The sequence below is a fragment of the Agelaius phoeniceus genome, chromosome 32 (genome assembly GCF_051311805.1).
Source record: "Agelaius phoeniceus isolate bAgePho1 chromosome 32, bAgePho1.hap1, whole genome shotgun sequence".
NCBI classification, from domain to species: Eukaryota; Metazoa; Chordata; class Aves; order Passeriformes; family Icteridae; genus Agelaius; species Agelaius phoeniceus.
In genome coordinates, this window is record NC_135296.1 from 1,384,812 (window position 1) to 1,400,620 (window position 15,809).

Here is a 15,809-nt window from a genome sequence, read left to right on the forward strand (position 1 = left end):
CCCAAAAACCACCTGAAAATCACCCCAAAAAATCCCAAAATAACCCCAAAAAACACCCTAAAAACACCCTGAAAACACCCCAAAAACCACCTGAAAATAACCCAAAAAACACCCTAAAAACACCCTAAAAAAACCCCAAAACAACCCCAAATGACCCCAAAAACCACCTGAAAATAACTCCAAAAATACCCCATAAAATAACCCCAAACAACCCCAAATGACTCCAAAAACCACCTGAAAAGAACCCCAAAAACCACCCTGAAAACAGCCCCAAAACAACCCCAAATGACCCCAAAAACCACCTGAAAATATCCCCAAAAATACCCCCAAAAAACACCCTAAAAACAACCCCAAAACCACCCCAAACGACCCCAAAAACCGCACCAAAATAACCCCAAAACCACCTGAAAACAACCCCAAAACCACCCTGAAAACACCCTGAAAACAGCCCCAAAACAACCCCAAAAACCACCTGAAAACAACCCCAAAAAACACCCTAAAAACACCCTGAAAACCATCCCAAAACCACCCTAAAAATACCCCCAAACGACCCCAAATCCCCCCAAAAACCACCTGAAAATAACCCCAAAATAACCCCCAAAAACCACCGCAAAACCACCCTAAAACCAACCCCAAATGACCCCAAAAACCACCTGAAAATAACCCCAAAAAATCCCCAATAACCCCAAAAATACCCCAAAAAATAACCCCAAAAAATCCCAAAATAACACCAAAAAAACCACCTGAAAATAACCCCAAAAACAACCCCAAAATAACCTCCAAAATACCCCAAAAATTAACCCCAAAAACCACCCCAAAACCACCCTAAAAACCACCTGAAAATAACCCCAAAAAATCCCAAAATCCCCCCAAAAACCACCTGAAAATAACCCCAAAAAACACCCCAAAAACACCCTGAAAACACCCTAAAACCAACCCCAAAAAACCCCTGAAAATAACACCAAAAAACACCCCAAAAACACCCTGAAAACACCCTAAAAACAACCCCAAATCCCCCCAAAACCACCTGAAAATAACCCCAAAAAACACCCTAAAAACACCCTAAAAACACCCCAAAAACCACCTGAAAATATCCCAAAAAATACCCCAAAATAACCCCAAAAAACCACCCCAAAAACACCCTAAAAACACCCCGAAAACAACCCCAAATGACCCCCAAAACCACCTGAAAATAACCCCAAAAAATCCCCAAATAACCCCAAAATAACCCCAAAAATACCCCATAAAATAACCCCAAACGACCCCAAATCCCCCCAAAACCCACCCCAAAATAACCCCAAATACCATCCCAAAACCACCCTAAAAACACCCCAAATCCCCCCAAAAACCACCTGAAAATAGCCCCAAAAATCCCCCAAATAACCCCAAAAACCCAACAAAAAACCCCCAAAATTCTCCCAAAAAGCCCCACAAAAAACCCCAAAAATCAAACAAAAAACCCCCAAAACCCCATAAAACCCCACAAAAACCCCCTAAAATCCCCCAAAACCCACCCAAACAAAAACCCCCAAACCCCGTAACAGCCCCAAACCCCCTAAAATCCCCCTAAAAATCCCCTAAAAAGCCCCAAAAAGCCCCAAAATCCCATAAAAGCCCCAAACCCCCTCCCAACCCCCCTACAAAACCCCCCCAAAACGCCACAAATCAAACAAAACCCCCCCCAAATTCTCCCAAAATCCCCTAAAATCCCCAAAAACCGACCTCAAACAAAAACCCCCGAACCCCATAACAGCCCCAAACCCCCCAAAAACCCCAAAGTCAAACAAAAACCCCCATAAAACCTCACAAAAAACCCCCCCAAAACCCCAAAAACCAAACAAAAAACCCCAAAATTCCCCCCAAAACCCCATAAAACCCCCAAAACCCAACCAAACAAAAACCCCCAAACCCCATAAAAACCCCAAACCCCCTAAAATCCCCAAAATCAAACAAAAAAACCCCAAAATTCTCCCCAAAACCACTAAAACCCCAAAAATCCAACGAAACAAAAAAACCCAAACCCCATAACAGCCCCAAACCCCATAAAAGCCCCAAAACCCCCAAAACCAAACAAAAAACCCCAAAATTCTCCCCAAACCCCACAAAAACCCCAAAATCAAACAAAAAAACCCCAAAATTCTCCCAAAACCCCATAAAACCCCACAAACGCCCCCAAAAACCCCCAGAAAAACCCCCAGAAAAACCCCCCAAAAAAACCAAAAAAAAACCCCAAAATTCTCCCCAAATCCCCCAAAACTCCAAACCAAACAAAAACCCCCAAACCCCACAAAAATCCCAAAAACCCAACAAAAATCCCCCAAATCCCCCCAAAAACCCAACAAAAAAAAACCAAACTTCTCCCAAAAAGCCCCACAAAAAACCCCAAAAATCAAACAAAAAACCCCCAAAAACCCCATAAGACCCCCCTAAAATCCCACTGAACAAAAACCCCCAAACCCCATAAAAGCCCCAAACCCCCCAAAATCCCCCAAAAACCCCAAAAAGCCCCAAAATCCCATAAAAGCCCCCCAAAAAAATCCCCAAAACCCCAAAAATCCAACAAAAAAACCCCAAAATTCCCCCAAAAACCCCCCAAAAACCCCCACAAAACCCCCACAAAAACCCCAAAATCAAAGAAAAAAATGCCATAAAACCTCACAAAAAACCCCAAAATCAAACAAAAAAAACCCAAAATTCCCCCAAAAACCCCACAAAAACCCCCAAAACCCACCCAAACAAAAACCCCCAAACCCCATAACAACCCCAAACCCCACAAAAATCCCCAAAAGCCCCAAAATCCCATAAAAGCCCCCAAAACTGCACCCCAAACCCCCCCCCAAAACACCAAAAATCAAACAAAAAAAACCCAAAATTCTCCAAAAACCCCATTAAATCCCCCAAAACCCAACTGAACCCAAACCCCCAAATCCCATAAAAGCCCCAAACCCCCCAAAAACCCCTAAAATTAAATAAAAAAAGCCCCAAAATTCTCCCAAAATCCCCCCAAAAAAATCCCCAAAACCCCAACAAAAAACCCCCAAAATTCCCCCAAAATTCCCCCCAAAACCCCACAAAATCCCCCAAAATCCAACCAAACAAAAACCCCCAAACCCCATAAAAGCCCCAAACCCCATAAAATCCCCCAAAATCAGCCAAAAAAACCCCATAAAACCTCACAAAAAGCCCCACAAAAACCCCAAAAATCCCCCCCAAAAACCAAACAAAAAACCCCAAAATTCTCCCAAAATCCCCCACACAAACCCCAAAAATCAAAGAAAAAAAACCCCAAAATTCTCCCAAAAACCCCATAAAACCCCCCAAAAACCCCCTAAAATCCCCCAAAACCCAAACCAAACAAAAACCCCCAAACCCCATAAAAACCCCAAACCCCACAAAATCCCCAAAAAGCCCCAAAATCCCATAAAAGCCCCCAAACCCCCCCAAAAAACCCCAAAATCAAACAAAAAACCCCCAAAATTCCCCCAAAAACCCCACAAAATCCCCAAAACCCAACCCAACAAAAACCCCCAAACCTCCTAAAATCCCCCAAAAATCCCCTAAAATCCCCTAAAATCCCCTAAAATCAAACAAAAAACCCCAAAATTCTCCCAAAAAGCCTCACAAAAAACCTCAAAAATCAAACAAAGACCCCCCAAAAACCCCACAAACTCCCCCAAAACCCAACCAAACAAAAACCCCCAAACCCCATAACAGCCCCAAACCCCCCAAAATCCCCCAAAAAGCCCAAAAATCCCCAAAATCCCCTAAAAATCCCCAATTCCAGGTACCTGGGCCAGTACGTGGCCGAGCTCTTTGCGGGGGCCTGGGAGCCGCGGGAGCTGAAACCGATGGGGCTGAGCATCCCCAGGGCCACCCCACAGCAGGTGAGGCAAAAACCCCAAAAAACCCCAAAAAAACCCCAAAAAATCCCAAAAGGGGGAAAAAACGGAAATTTGGGGGAAAAAACGGAAATTTTGGGGGAGAAAACAGCGAAAATTGGGGGGAAAAAGCTCAAAAATTGGGGAAATCACAGTGAAAATGGGGGGAAAACCCAAAAGAGGTGAGAGCCCAAAAACCCCAAAAAACCCCCAAAAAAGTCCCCAAAAATCCCAAAATGGGGGGAAAGACCTGAAATTTGGGGGGAAAAACCACGGAAATTTGGGGGTAAAAAGCTCAAAATTTGGGGAAATCAGAGCGAAAATTGGGGGAAAATCCCAAAAGAGGTGAGAGTTCAAAAACCCCAAAACAACCCCAAATGAATCCCAAAAAAATCCCCAAAATGGGGAGAAAAAAACCCAAAATTGGGGGAGAAAAAACCTCAAAATTTGGGGGGAAAAAACCTGAAAATTTGGGGGAAAAAACGGAAATTTGGGGGAAAAAACGGAAATTTGGGGGGAAAACAGCGAAAATTGGGGGGAAAAAGCTCAAAAATTGGGGAAATCGCAGTGAAAATTGAGGGGAAAAACCCAAAAGAGGTGAGAGCCCAAAAACCCCCAAAAAACCCCAAAAAAGGCCCCAAAAATCCCAAAATGGGGGGAAAGACCTGAAATTTGGGGAAAAAAAAATGGAAATTTGGGGGAAAAAAGCTCAAAATTTGGGGAAATAAAACAGCAAAAATTTGGGGGAAAAACCCAAAAGAGGTGAGAGCTCAAAAACCCCAAAAAAACCCCAAAAGAATCCCAAAAAAAACCCCCAAAATGGGGGGAAAAACCCCCAAAATTGGGGGGGGGAAAAACCTCAAAATTTGGGGGGAAAAAGCGCAAAATTTGGGGAAATTACAGCGAAAATTGGGGGGAAAAACCCAAAAGAGGTGAGAGCTCAAAAACCCCAAAAAAAACCCCAAAAGAATCCCCAAAAAAAACCCTAAAATGGGGGAAAACCACCAAAATTTGGGGGGGGAAACAGCGAAATTTGGGGGGAAAAGCTCAAAATTTGGGGAAATCACAGCAAAAATTGGGGAGAAAGCTTTGAAAATTTGGGGGAAAAACCCAAAATAGGTGAGAGCCCAAAAATCCCAGAACAACCCCAAAAAGGCCCAAAAAAAACCCCAAAAAATGGGGGGAAAAATTTGAAATTTTGGGGGGGGGAAAAAGCTCAAAATTTGGGGGGAAAGCTTCAAAAATTTGGGGGAAAAACCCAAAGGAGGTGAGAGCTCAAAAACCCCAAAAAATCCCCCAAAAAATCCCCAAAAAATCCCAAAAAATCCCAAAATGGGGGAAAAAAATGGAAATTTGGGGGAAAAAACCAGAAATTTTGGGGAAAGAATGGAAATTTGGGGGGGAAAACAGCAAAATTTGGGGGAAATCACAGCGAAAACTGGGGGGAAAAGCCCAAAAGAGGTGAGAGCCCAAAAACCCCCAAAAAGGCCCCAAAAAATCCCAAAATGGGGGAAAACCCCCAAAAATTTGGGGGAAAACACCAAAATTTGGGGGAAAAACAGAGAAATTTGGGGGGAAAAAGCTCAAAATTGGGGGGAAAAAACCGAAGGTCCAGCAGTGCTCAGAGCTCCTAAGCCGGGCTCTGTTGGGTTAATCCCGGCTCTGTTGGGTTAATCCCGGGTTAATCCAGGTCCAGCAGTGCTCAGAGCTCCTAAGCCGGGCTCTGTTGGGTTAATCCCAGGTTAATCCCAGGTTAATCCCAGGTTAATCCCGGGTTAATCCAGGTCCAGCAGTGCTCAGAGCTCCTAAAACGGGCTCTGTTGGGTTAATCCCAGGTTAATCCCAGGTTAATCCCGGCTCTGTTGGGTTAATCCCGGGTTAATCCCGGGTTAATCCCGGCTGTATTGGGTTAATCCAGGTCCAGCAGTGCTCAGAGCTCCTAAGCCGGGCTCTGTTGGGTTAATCCCGGCTCTGTTGGGTTAATCCCAGGTTAATCCCAGGTTAATCCCAGGTTAATCCCGGGTTAATCCCGGCTCTATTGGGTTAATCCAGGTCCAGCAGTGCTCAGAGCTCTTAAGCCGGGCTCTGTTGGGTTAATCCCAGGTTAATCCCGGGTTAATCCCGGCTCTATTGGGTTAATCCAGGTCCAGCAGTGCTCAGAGCTCCTAAGCCGGGCTCTGTTGGGTTAATCCCGGCTCTGTTGGGTTAATCCCAGGTTAATCCCAGGTTAATCCCGGGTTAATCCCGGCTCTATTGGGTTAATCCAGGTCCAGCAGTGCTCAGAGCTCCTAAGCCGGGCTCTGTTGGGTTAATCCCGGGTTAATCCCAGCTCTGTTTGGGTTAATCCCGGCTCTGTTGGGTTAATCCCAGGTTAATCCCGGGTTAATCCCGGCTCTGTTGGGTTAATCCCGGCTGTGTTTGGGTTAATCCCGGGTCAATCCAGGTCCAGCAGTGCTCAGAGCTCCTAAGCCGGGCTCTGTTGGGTTAATCCCAGGTTAATCCCAGGTTAATCCCAGGTTAATCCCGGCTCTGTTGGGTTAATCCAGGTCCAGGAGTGCTCAGAGCTCCTAAGCCGGGCTCAGCGGCCGCTGCTGCTCGTGGGCAGCCAGGCCCTGCTGCCCCCAACGCCTGCAGAGGAACTGAGGTGAGAGGGACTGGGAGGGACTGGGATAAACTGGGAGGGACTGGGATGGACTGGGATGGACTGGGATAAACTGGGAGGGACTGGGAGGGACTGGGATGGACTGGGAGGGGCTGGGAGGGACTGGGAGGGACTGGGAGGGACTGGGAGGGACTGGGATGGACTGGGATGGACTGGGAGGGACTGGGATGGACTGGGAGGGACTGGGAGGGACTGGGATGGGATTGGGAGGGACTGGGATGGACTGGGAGGGACTGGGATAAACTGGGATGGGACTGGGAGGGACCGGGAGGGACTGGGAGGGACTGGGAGGGACTGGGAAGGAGCTGGGTTATACTGGGAGGGGGCTGGAAGGGACTGGGATAAACTGGGATAAACTGGGAGGAGCTGGGGGATTGGGAGGGGACTGGGAGGGACTGGGATGGACTGGGAGGGACTGGGATGGACTGGGAAGGACTGGGAAGGAGCTGGGTTATACTGGGAGGGGACTGGGAGGGACTGGGTTGTACTGGGATGGACTGGGAGGGACTGGGTTGTACTGGGAGGGACTGGGTGGGATTGGGAGGAACTGGGAGGGACTGGGGGGAGATTGGTTTATACTGGGATGGACTGGGACGGACTGGGGTCCCAGTTGAGCCATTTTTGGGGCCAAACTGCACCAGTTTGGGACCTGAATTGAGCCATTTTTGGGGCCAAATGGAGCCGGTTTGGGGTCTGGATTGAGCCTTTTTTGGGGCCAAACCCAGGCGGTTTGGGGTCTGGATGGAGCCGCTTTTAGGGCCAAATGGGGTCTGGATGGAGCCATTTTTGGGGTCAAACTGAGCCAGTTTGGGGTCTGGATTGAGCCATTTTTGAGGGGGTAAAATGGAGCCAGTTTGGGGCCCCAGCTGGGATGATTTTAGGACCAAATGGAGCGAATTTAGGGTCTGGATGGAGCCATTTTTGGGGCCAAACTGAGCCAGTTCAGGTCCCTGGTTGAGCCATTTTTGGGGCCAAATGGAGCCAGTTTAGGACCCTGATTGAGCCATTTTTGGGGTCAAATCAAACCAGTTTGGGATTCTGAATTGAGCCATTTTTGGGGTCAAATCAAACCAGTTTGGGATTGTGAATTGAGCCATTTTTGGGGTCAAAATGAGCCAGTTTGGGATTCTGAATTGAGCCATTTTTAAGGGGGTAAAATGGAGCCAGTTTGGGACCCTGATTGAGCCATTTTTTGGGCCAAACTGAGCCAGTTTGGGACCTGGAATGAGTCACTTGTAGGGCCAAACTGAGACAGTTTGGGGACCAAATCAGACCAGTTTTGGGACCAAATCAGACCAGTTTGGGGCCAAATCACGCCAGTTTGGGACTCTGAATTGAGCCATTTCTGGGGCCAAATGGAGCCAGTTTTGGGGCCAAAATGAGTCAGTTTGGGACACTGCATTGAGCCATTTCTGGGGCCAAATGGAGCCAGTTTTGGGGCCAGTTTGGGGCCGAACGGAGCCAGTTTGGGGCCATTTTGGGGCCAAATGGAGCCGGTTTGGGGCCAAGATGAGCCAGTTTGGGACTCTGAATTGAGCCATTTTTGGGGCCAAATGGAGCCAGTTTAGAGGCAAATGGAGCCGGATTTGGGGCCAGTCTGGGGCTGAACGGAGCCAGTTTGGGGCCAGTCTGGGGCCAAATGGAGCCGGTTTGGGGCCATTTTGGGGCTGAACAGAGCCAGTTTGGGGCCAAATGGAGCCAGTTTTGGGGCCAGTTTGGGGCCAAATGGAGCCGGTTTGGGGCCATTTTGGGGCCGAACGGAGCCGGTTTTGGGGCCATTTTGGGGCTGAATGGAGCCAGTTTTGGGGCCAGTCTGGGGCTGAATGGAGCCGGTTTGGGGCCATTTTGGGGCCAAATGGAGCCGGTTTTGGGGCCATTTCTGGGCCAAATGGAGCCGGTTTTGGGGCCATTTTGGGTCCAAACGGAGCCAGTTTGGGGCCAGTTTGGGTCCGAACGGAGCCGGTTTGGGGCCATTTTGGTGCCGAACGGAGCCAGTTTGGGGCCAGTTTGGGGCTGAATGGAGCCGGTTTTGGGGCCAGTTTGGGGCCAGTTTGGGGCTGAATGGAGCCGGTTTTGGGGCCAGTTTGGGGCCAAGTGGAGCGAGCCAGTTTGGGGCCATTTTGGGGCCAAATGGAGCCGGTTTTGGGGCCATTTTGAGGCCAAATGGAGCCAGTTTGGGGCCATTTCTGGGCCAAATGGAGCCATTTTGGGGCCAGTTTGGGGCCAAATGGAGCCAGTTTGGGGCCAGTTTGGGTCTGAACGGAGCCGGTTTTGGGGCCATTTTGGGGCCAAATGGAGCCGGTTTTGGGGCCATTTTGGGGCCAAATGGTGCCATTTTAGAGGCAAATGGAGCCATTTTGGTGCCGAACGGGGCCAGTTTGGGGCCATTTTGGGGCCAAATGGAGCCGGTTTTGGGGCCAGTCTGGGCCCAAATGGAGCCGGTTTTGGGGCCAGTTTGGTGCCGAACGGAGCCGGTTTGGGGCCAAATGGAGCCGGTTTGGGGCCATTTCTGGGCCAAATGGAGCCGGTTTTGGGGCCATTTTGGGACCAAATGGAGCCGGTTTGGGGCCATTTTGGTGCCAAACGGAGCCGGTTTGGGGCCATTTTGGGGCCGAACGGAGCCGGTTTGGGGCCATTTCTGGGGCCAAATGGAGCCGGTTTTGGGGCCGAATGGAGCCAGTTTTGGGGCCATTTTGATGCCAAACGGAGCCAGTTTGGGGCCATTTTGGTGCCAAACGGAGCCAGTTTGGGGCCATTTTGGTGCCGAACGGAGCCGGTTTGGGGCCAAATGGAGCCAGTTTTGGGGCCAGTTTGGGGCCAAATGGAGCCGGTCTGGGGCCATTTTGGGTCTGAACGGAGCCGGTTTTGGGGCCATTTTGGTGCCGAACGGAGCCGGTTTTGGGGCCATTTTGGGCCCGAACGGATCCATTTTGGGTCCAGCCGGTGCCACCGTCCCCCCGCGTGTCCCCAGCTCGGCGCTGCAGTCCCTGGGTGTCCCCTGCTACCTCGGGGGCGCGGCGCGGGGGCTGCTGCCCCCCGAGTGTCCCCTGCTGCTGCGGCAGAACCGCCGCGACGCCCTGCGCGACGCCGACCTCGTGCTGCTGGCAGGTACCCGGGGACACCCCCGTGTCACCCGTGTCACCTCCTGAGCCCCCCTGAGCCCCCCATGTCCCCCGTGTCACCCCCTGAGCCCCCCGTGTCACCCGTGTCACCCCTGAGCCCCCCTGAGCCCCCCGTGTCCCCCCGTGTCCCCCCCTGAGCCCTCGGTGTCCCTCTGAGCCCCCCTGAGCCCCCGTGTCCCCTCCTGAGCCCCCCGTGTCCCCCGTGTCACCCCCGAGCCCCCCTGAGCCCCCCGTGTCCCCCTGAGCCCCCTGACACCCCCCTGAGCCCCCCCTGAGCCCCCCGTGTCCCCCTGTGTCACCCCTGAGCCCCTCCTGAGACATTGGTGTCCCCCCCTGAGCCCCCGGTGTCCCTGTGTCCCCCTGAGGCCCCCCTGAGCCCCCCATGTCCCCCCCTGAGCCCCCCATGTCCCCCCTGTGTCCCCGGTGTCCCCCCCTGAGCCCCCCGTGTCCCCTCCTGAGCCCCCCCGTGTCCCCCTGAGCCCCCCTGTGTCCCCCCAAGCCCCTGTGCCCCCCCTGCACCCCCGGTGTCCCCGTGTCCCCCTGAGCCCCCGTGTCCCCCCCTGAGCCCCCCATGTCCCCCGTGTCCCCCTGAGCCCCTGGTGTCCCCCTGAGCCCCCCGGTGTCCCCGTGTCCCCCCCTGAGCCCCCCTGAGCCCCCGGTGTCCCCTCTGAGCCCCCGTTGTCCCCCCCATGTCCCCGGTGTCCCCAGGCACCGTCTGTGATTTCCGCCTGTCCTACGGGCGCCTCTTTGGCCGCGGCGCCGCCGTGGTGGCCGTGAACCGGGACCGGGAGCAGCTGCTGAGGAATTCGGACGTGTTCTGGAAACCCCGGCTGGCCGTGCAGGGTGAGGGACACTGGGGACTCTGGGGACACAAATGGGGATTTTGGGGACACAAATGAGGTGGTTTGGGGTCAGAATGAGGTGGTTTTGGGGTCAGAATGAGGCGGTTTTGGGGTTAAAATGAAGCCATTCTGGGTCAAACCATCAACCTGACATCTTCTGGAGACCCCGGCTGGCTGCAAAGGGTGAGGAGCTCTGGGGACACAAATGGGGACACAAAGGAACCGGTTTGGGGTTGGAATGAGGCGGTTTGGGGTCAGAATGGGGCGGTTTTGGGGTCAAAATGAGGCGGTTTTGGGTCAAACCACGACCCGGCGTCTTCTGGAGACCCCGGCTGGTCATGCAGGGTGAGGAGCTCTGGGGACACAAATGGTGATGTTGGGGACACAAAGGAACCGGTTTGGGGTCGGAATGAGGCAGTTTTGGGTTAAAATGAGGGGGGTTTGGGTCAAACCATGACCCGATGACTTCTGGAGACCCCGGCTGGCCGTGCAGGGTGAGGGACAAATGGGGACACAGATGGGGACACAAATGGGGACACAAATGGGGACACAAATGAACTGGTTTGGGGTTGGAATGAGGCGGTTTTGGGGTTAAAATGAGGCGGTTTTGGGTCAAACCGGGACCCAACATCTTCTGGAGACCCTGGCTGGCCGTGCAGGGTGAGGGACTCTGGGGACACAAAGGAACCGGTTTGGGGTCAGAAGGAACCGGTTTGGGATCAAATGGAGCCGGTTTGGGGCTGAACTGAGCCAGTTTGGGGTCCCTGGTGTCCCTCAGTGTCCCTTTAGGTGACCCTGTGGTGTCCCCAGGTGACCCCGCGTCCCTGCTGGTGGCACTCTGGGGTCCTTTGGTGACACTGTGGTGTCCCTGTGGGGTCCCTTGGGTGACACTCTGGTGTCCCTTTGGGTGTCCCTTGGTGACACTCTGGTGTCCCCAGGTGACCCCGCGTCCCTGCTGGTGTCCCTGTGGGGTCCCTTTGGGTGTCCCCGTGGTGTCCCTGTGGTGTCCCTTTGGTGACCCCGTGTTGTCCCCAGGTGACCCTGCGTCCCTGCTGGTGGCACTCTGGGGTCCCTGTGGGGTCCCTTTGGTGACACTCTGGTGTCCCTTGGGTGTCCCTTGGGTGACACTCTGGTGTCCCCAGGTGACCCCGCGTCCCTGCTGGTGGCGCTGTCCCGGAGCCTCCCGGGCTTCTCCTGCCCCCGGCCGTGGCTGCAGCGGCTGCGGGAGGCGGAGACTGAAAAGGAGCGGCTGAACCGGTGAGGGACGGACGGACGGACACGGGGACAGGGGGACAGACGGACACGGGGACAAGGGGACATAGGGACAGGGAGCGGCTGAACCGGTGAGGGATGGACAGACGGACACGGGGACGGGGGGACAGGGACAGGGATGGGGACAGGCTGAACTGGTGAGGGACGGACAGACGGACAGACAGACACGGGGACAGGGGGACAGGGGGACAGGGATGGGGACAGGGATGGGGACAGGCTGAACCGGTGAGGGACGGACAGAGGGGACAGAGGGACAGGGACAGGGATGGGGACAGGGACAGGGATGGGGACAGACGGACTGGCTGAACCGGTGAGGGACGGACAGACGGACAGACAGACAGACACGGGGATGGGGACAGGGGGACAGGGATGGGGACAGGGAGCAGCTGAAGCAGTGAGGGACGGACGGACAGACATGGGGACAGGGGGACACTGGGACACGGGGACAGGCTGAACTGGTGAGGGACGGACGGACAGACAGACACGGGGACAGGGGGACACTGGGACACGGGGACAGGGATGGGGACAGGCTGAACCGGTGAGGGACGGACAGATGGACACGGGGACAGGGACAGAGGGGACAGGCTGAACCGGTGAGGGACGGACAGACGGACAGACAGACACGGGGACAGGGGGACACTGGGACACGGGGACAGGCTGAACCAGTGAGGGATGGACAGACGGACATGGGGACGGGGACAGAGGGACCGGTGAGGGACTGACAGATGGACACAGGGACAGGGGGACAGGGACAGGGATGGGGACAGGGATGGGGACAGGGATGGGGACAGACTGAACCGGTGAGGGACAGAGGGACAGGGGGACAGAGGGGACAGAGGGGACAGGGAGTGGCTGAACCGGTGAGGGACGGACAGACGGACACGGGGACAGGGGGACAGGGACAGGGATGGGGACAGGGACAAGGAGAGGCTGAACCGGTGAAGGATGGACAGACGGACACGGGGACAGGGATGAGGACAGAGGGACAGGGATGGGGACACTGGGACACTGGGGACAGGGGGACACGGGGACAGGGATGGGGACAGGGGGACACAGGGACAGAGGGACAGGGAGGAATTTTGGGGATCCCCTTCCCCATTTTGGGGCCACCGCAGCCCCTTCCCAACCGGCCCTGGGGGTGGGGGGGGCTTGGGATTTTTGGGGTCATTCCCCCTTTTTTGGGCATTTTTGGGGTCATTCCCCCTTTTTTGGGCATTTTTGGGGTCATTCCCCCCATTTTGGGGATTTTTGGGGTCATTCCCCTTTTGGGGGGGTCATTCCCATTTTTGGGAGATTTTTGGGCTCAGCCCCCCCCCCCCCCACCCCCCCCAGTTTGGGATTTTTGGGTTCAGAACACCCAAATTTGGGATTTTTGGGTTCTGACATCCCCAGTTTGGGATTTTTGCCCCCATTCTCCCCCATTTGGGATTTTTGTCCCCATTCCCTCCCAGTTTGGGATTTTTGCCTCCATTCTCTCCCAGTTTGGGATTTTTGGGTTCTGACATCCCCAATTTGGGATTTTTGCCCCCATCCCTCTCCCAATTCGGGATTTTTGCCTCCATTCCCTCCCAATTTGGGATTTTTGGGTTCTGACATCCCCAATTTGGGATTTTTGCCCCCATCCCTCTCCCAATTCGGGATTTTTGCCTCCATTCCCTCCCAATTTGGGATTTTTGGGTTCTGACATCCCCAATTTGGGATTTTTGCCCCCATCCCTCCCCCATTTCGGGATTTTTGGGTTCTGACATCCCCAATTCGGGATTTTTGCCCCCATCCTCCCCCAGTTTGGGATTTTTGCCCCCATCCTCCCCCATTTCGGGATTTTCGGGTTCTGTCCCCCCGCAGGGCCAAGGCCTCGGTGCCCCCCCCGTGCCACCTGAACCCCCTGATGCTGCTCCAGGCCCTGGACCGGGTCCTGCCCCCCCAGAGCCTCCTGGTGGCCGACGGCGGCGACTTCGTGGGGACAGCGGCGTACACGGTGCGGCCCCGGCAGCCACGGGGATGGATGGACCCGGGTATGGGACATTGGGGACATTGGGGACACATTGGGGACAGCGGCGTACACGGTGCGGCCACAGCAGCCACGGGGATGGATGGACCCAGGTACGGGACATTGGGGACATTGGGGACATTGGGGACACATTGGGGACATTGGGGACAGCGGCGTACACAGTGAGACCCCGACAGCCACGGGGATGGATGGACCCAGGTATGGGACATTGGGGACACATTGGGGACACATTGGGGACACATTGGGGACAATGGGGACACATTGGGGACATTGGGGACAGCGGCGTACACGGTGCGGCCACGACAGCCACGGGGATGGATGGACCCGGGTATGGGACACATTGGGGACATTGGGGACATTGGGGACATTGGGGACAGCGGCGTACACAGTGAGACCCCGGCAGCCACGGGGATGGATGGACCCGGGTATGGGACACATTGGGGACATTGGGGACACATTGGGGACACATTGGGGACATTGGGGACAGCGGCGTACACGGTGTGGCCCTGGCAGCCAAGGGGATGGATGGACCCAGGTATGGGACATTGATGGGACATTGGGGACACATTGGGGACAGCTGGGGACACATTGGGGACATTGGGGACAGCGGCGTACACGGTGCGGCCCCGGCAGCCACGGGGATGGATGGACCCAGGTATGGGACATTGGGGACACCTGGGGACAATGGGGACATTGGGGACATTGGGGACACACTGGGGACATTGGGGACAGCGGCGTACACGGTGCGGCCACGGCAGCCACGGGGATGGATGGACCCAGGTATGGGACAATGGGGACATTGGGGACATTGGGGACACACTGGGGACATTGGGGACACATTGGGGACAGCGGCGTACACAGTGAGACCCCGGCAGCCACGGGGATGGATGGACCCAGGTATGGGACAATGGGGACATTGGGGACATTGGGGACAATGGGGACACTGGGGACAATGGGGGGACACATTGGGGACATTGGGGACAGCGGCGTACACAGTGAGACCCCGACAGCCACGGGGATGGATGGACCCAGGTATGGGACACTGGGGACACATTGGGGACACATTGGGGACACATTGGGGACAGCGGCGTACACGGTGCGGCCACGGCAGCCACGGGGATGGATGGACCCAGGTATGGGACACTGGGGACATTGGGGACATTGGGGACATTGGGGACATTGGGGACATTGGGGACAGCGGCGTACACAGTGAGACCCCGGCAGCCACGGGGATGGATGGACCCGGGTATGGGACACATTGGGGACACATTGGGGACATTGGGGACATTGGGGACAGCAGCGTACACAGTGAGACCACGACAGCCACGGGGATGGATGGACCCAGGTACGGGACACTGGGGACATTGGGGACATTGGGGACATTGGGGACACCGGCGTACACAGTGAGACCACGGCAGCCACGGGGATGGATGGACCCAGGTACGGGACATTGGGGACACATTGGGGACACATTGGGGACACATTGGGGACATTGGGGACACATTGGGGACACATTGGGGACACATTGGGGACATTGGGGACACATTGGGGACATTGGGGACAGCGGCGTACACAGTGAGACCCCGGCAGCCACGGGGATGGATGGACCCGGGTACGGGACACTGGGGACACACTGGGGACACATTGGGGACATTGGGGACAGCGGCGTACACGGTGCGGCCACGACAGCCAAGGGGATGGATGGACCCAGGTACGGGACATTGGGGACATTGGGGACATTGGGGACACATTGGGGACACATTGGGGACATTGGGGACACATTGGGGACAGCGGCGTACACGGTGCGGCCACGACAGCCAAGGGGATGGATGGACCCAGGTACGGGACACATTGGGGACATTGGGGACACATTGGGGACATTGGGGACAGCAGCGTACACAGTGAGACCCCGGCAGCCACAGGGATGGATGGACCCAGGTACGGGACATTGGGGACAATGATGGGACATTGGGGACACATTGGGGACATTGGGAACAATGGGGACAATGATGGGACATTGGG

The 15,809-nt window shown here is 54.8% G+C and overlaps 1 protein-coding gene across 1 annotated transcript in view; it reads left to right on the top strand.

Moving 5' to 3' along the window:
• The window catches only part of HACL2 (2-hydroxyacyl-CoA lyase 2), a 42,636-nt gene that overhangs the window by 21,454 nt on the left and 5,373 nt on the right, over positions 1-15,809 (top strand). Inside the window, 6 exon segments of the mRNA XM_077192308.1 lie at positions 3,785-3,884; positions 6,425-6,522; positions 9,512-9,648; positions 10,371-10,505; positions 11,647-11,761; positions 13,622-13,791. Coding sequence (XP_077048423.1) covers positions 3,785-3,884; positions 6,425-6,522; positions 9,512-9,648; positions 10,371-10,505; positions 11,647-11,761; positions 13,622-13,791 — 755 coding nt within the window.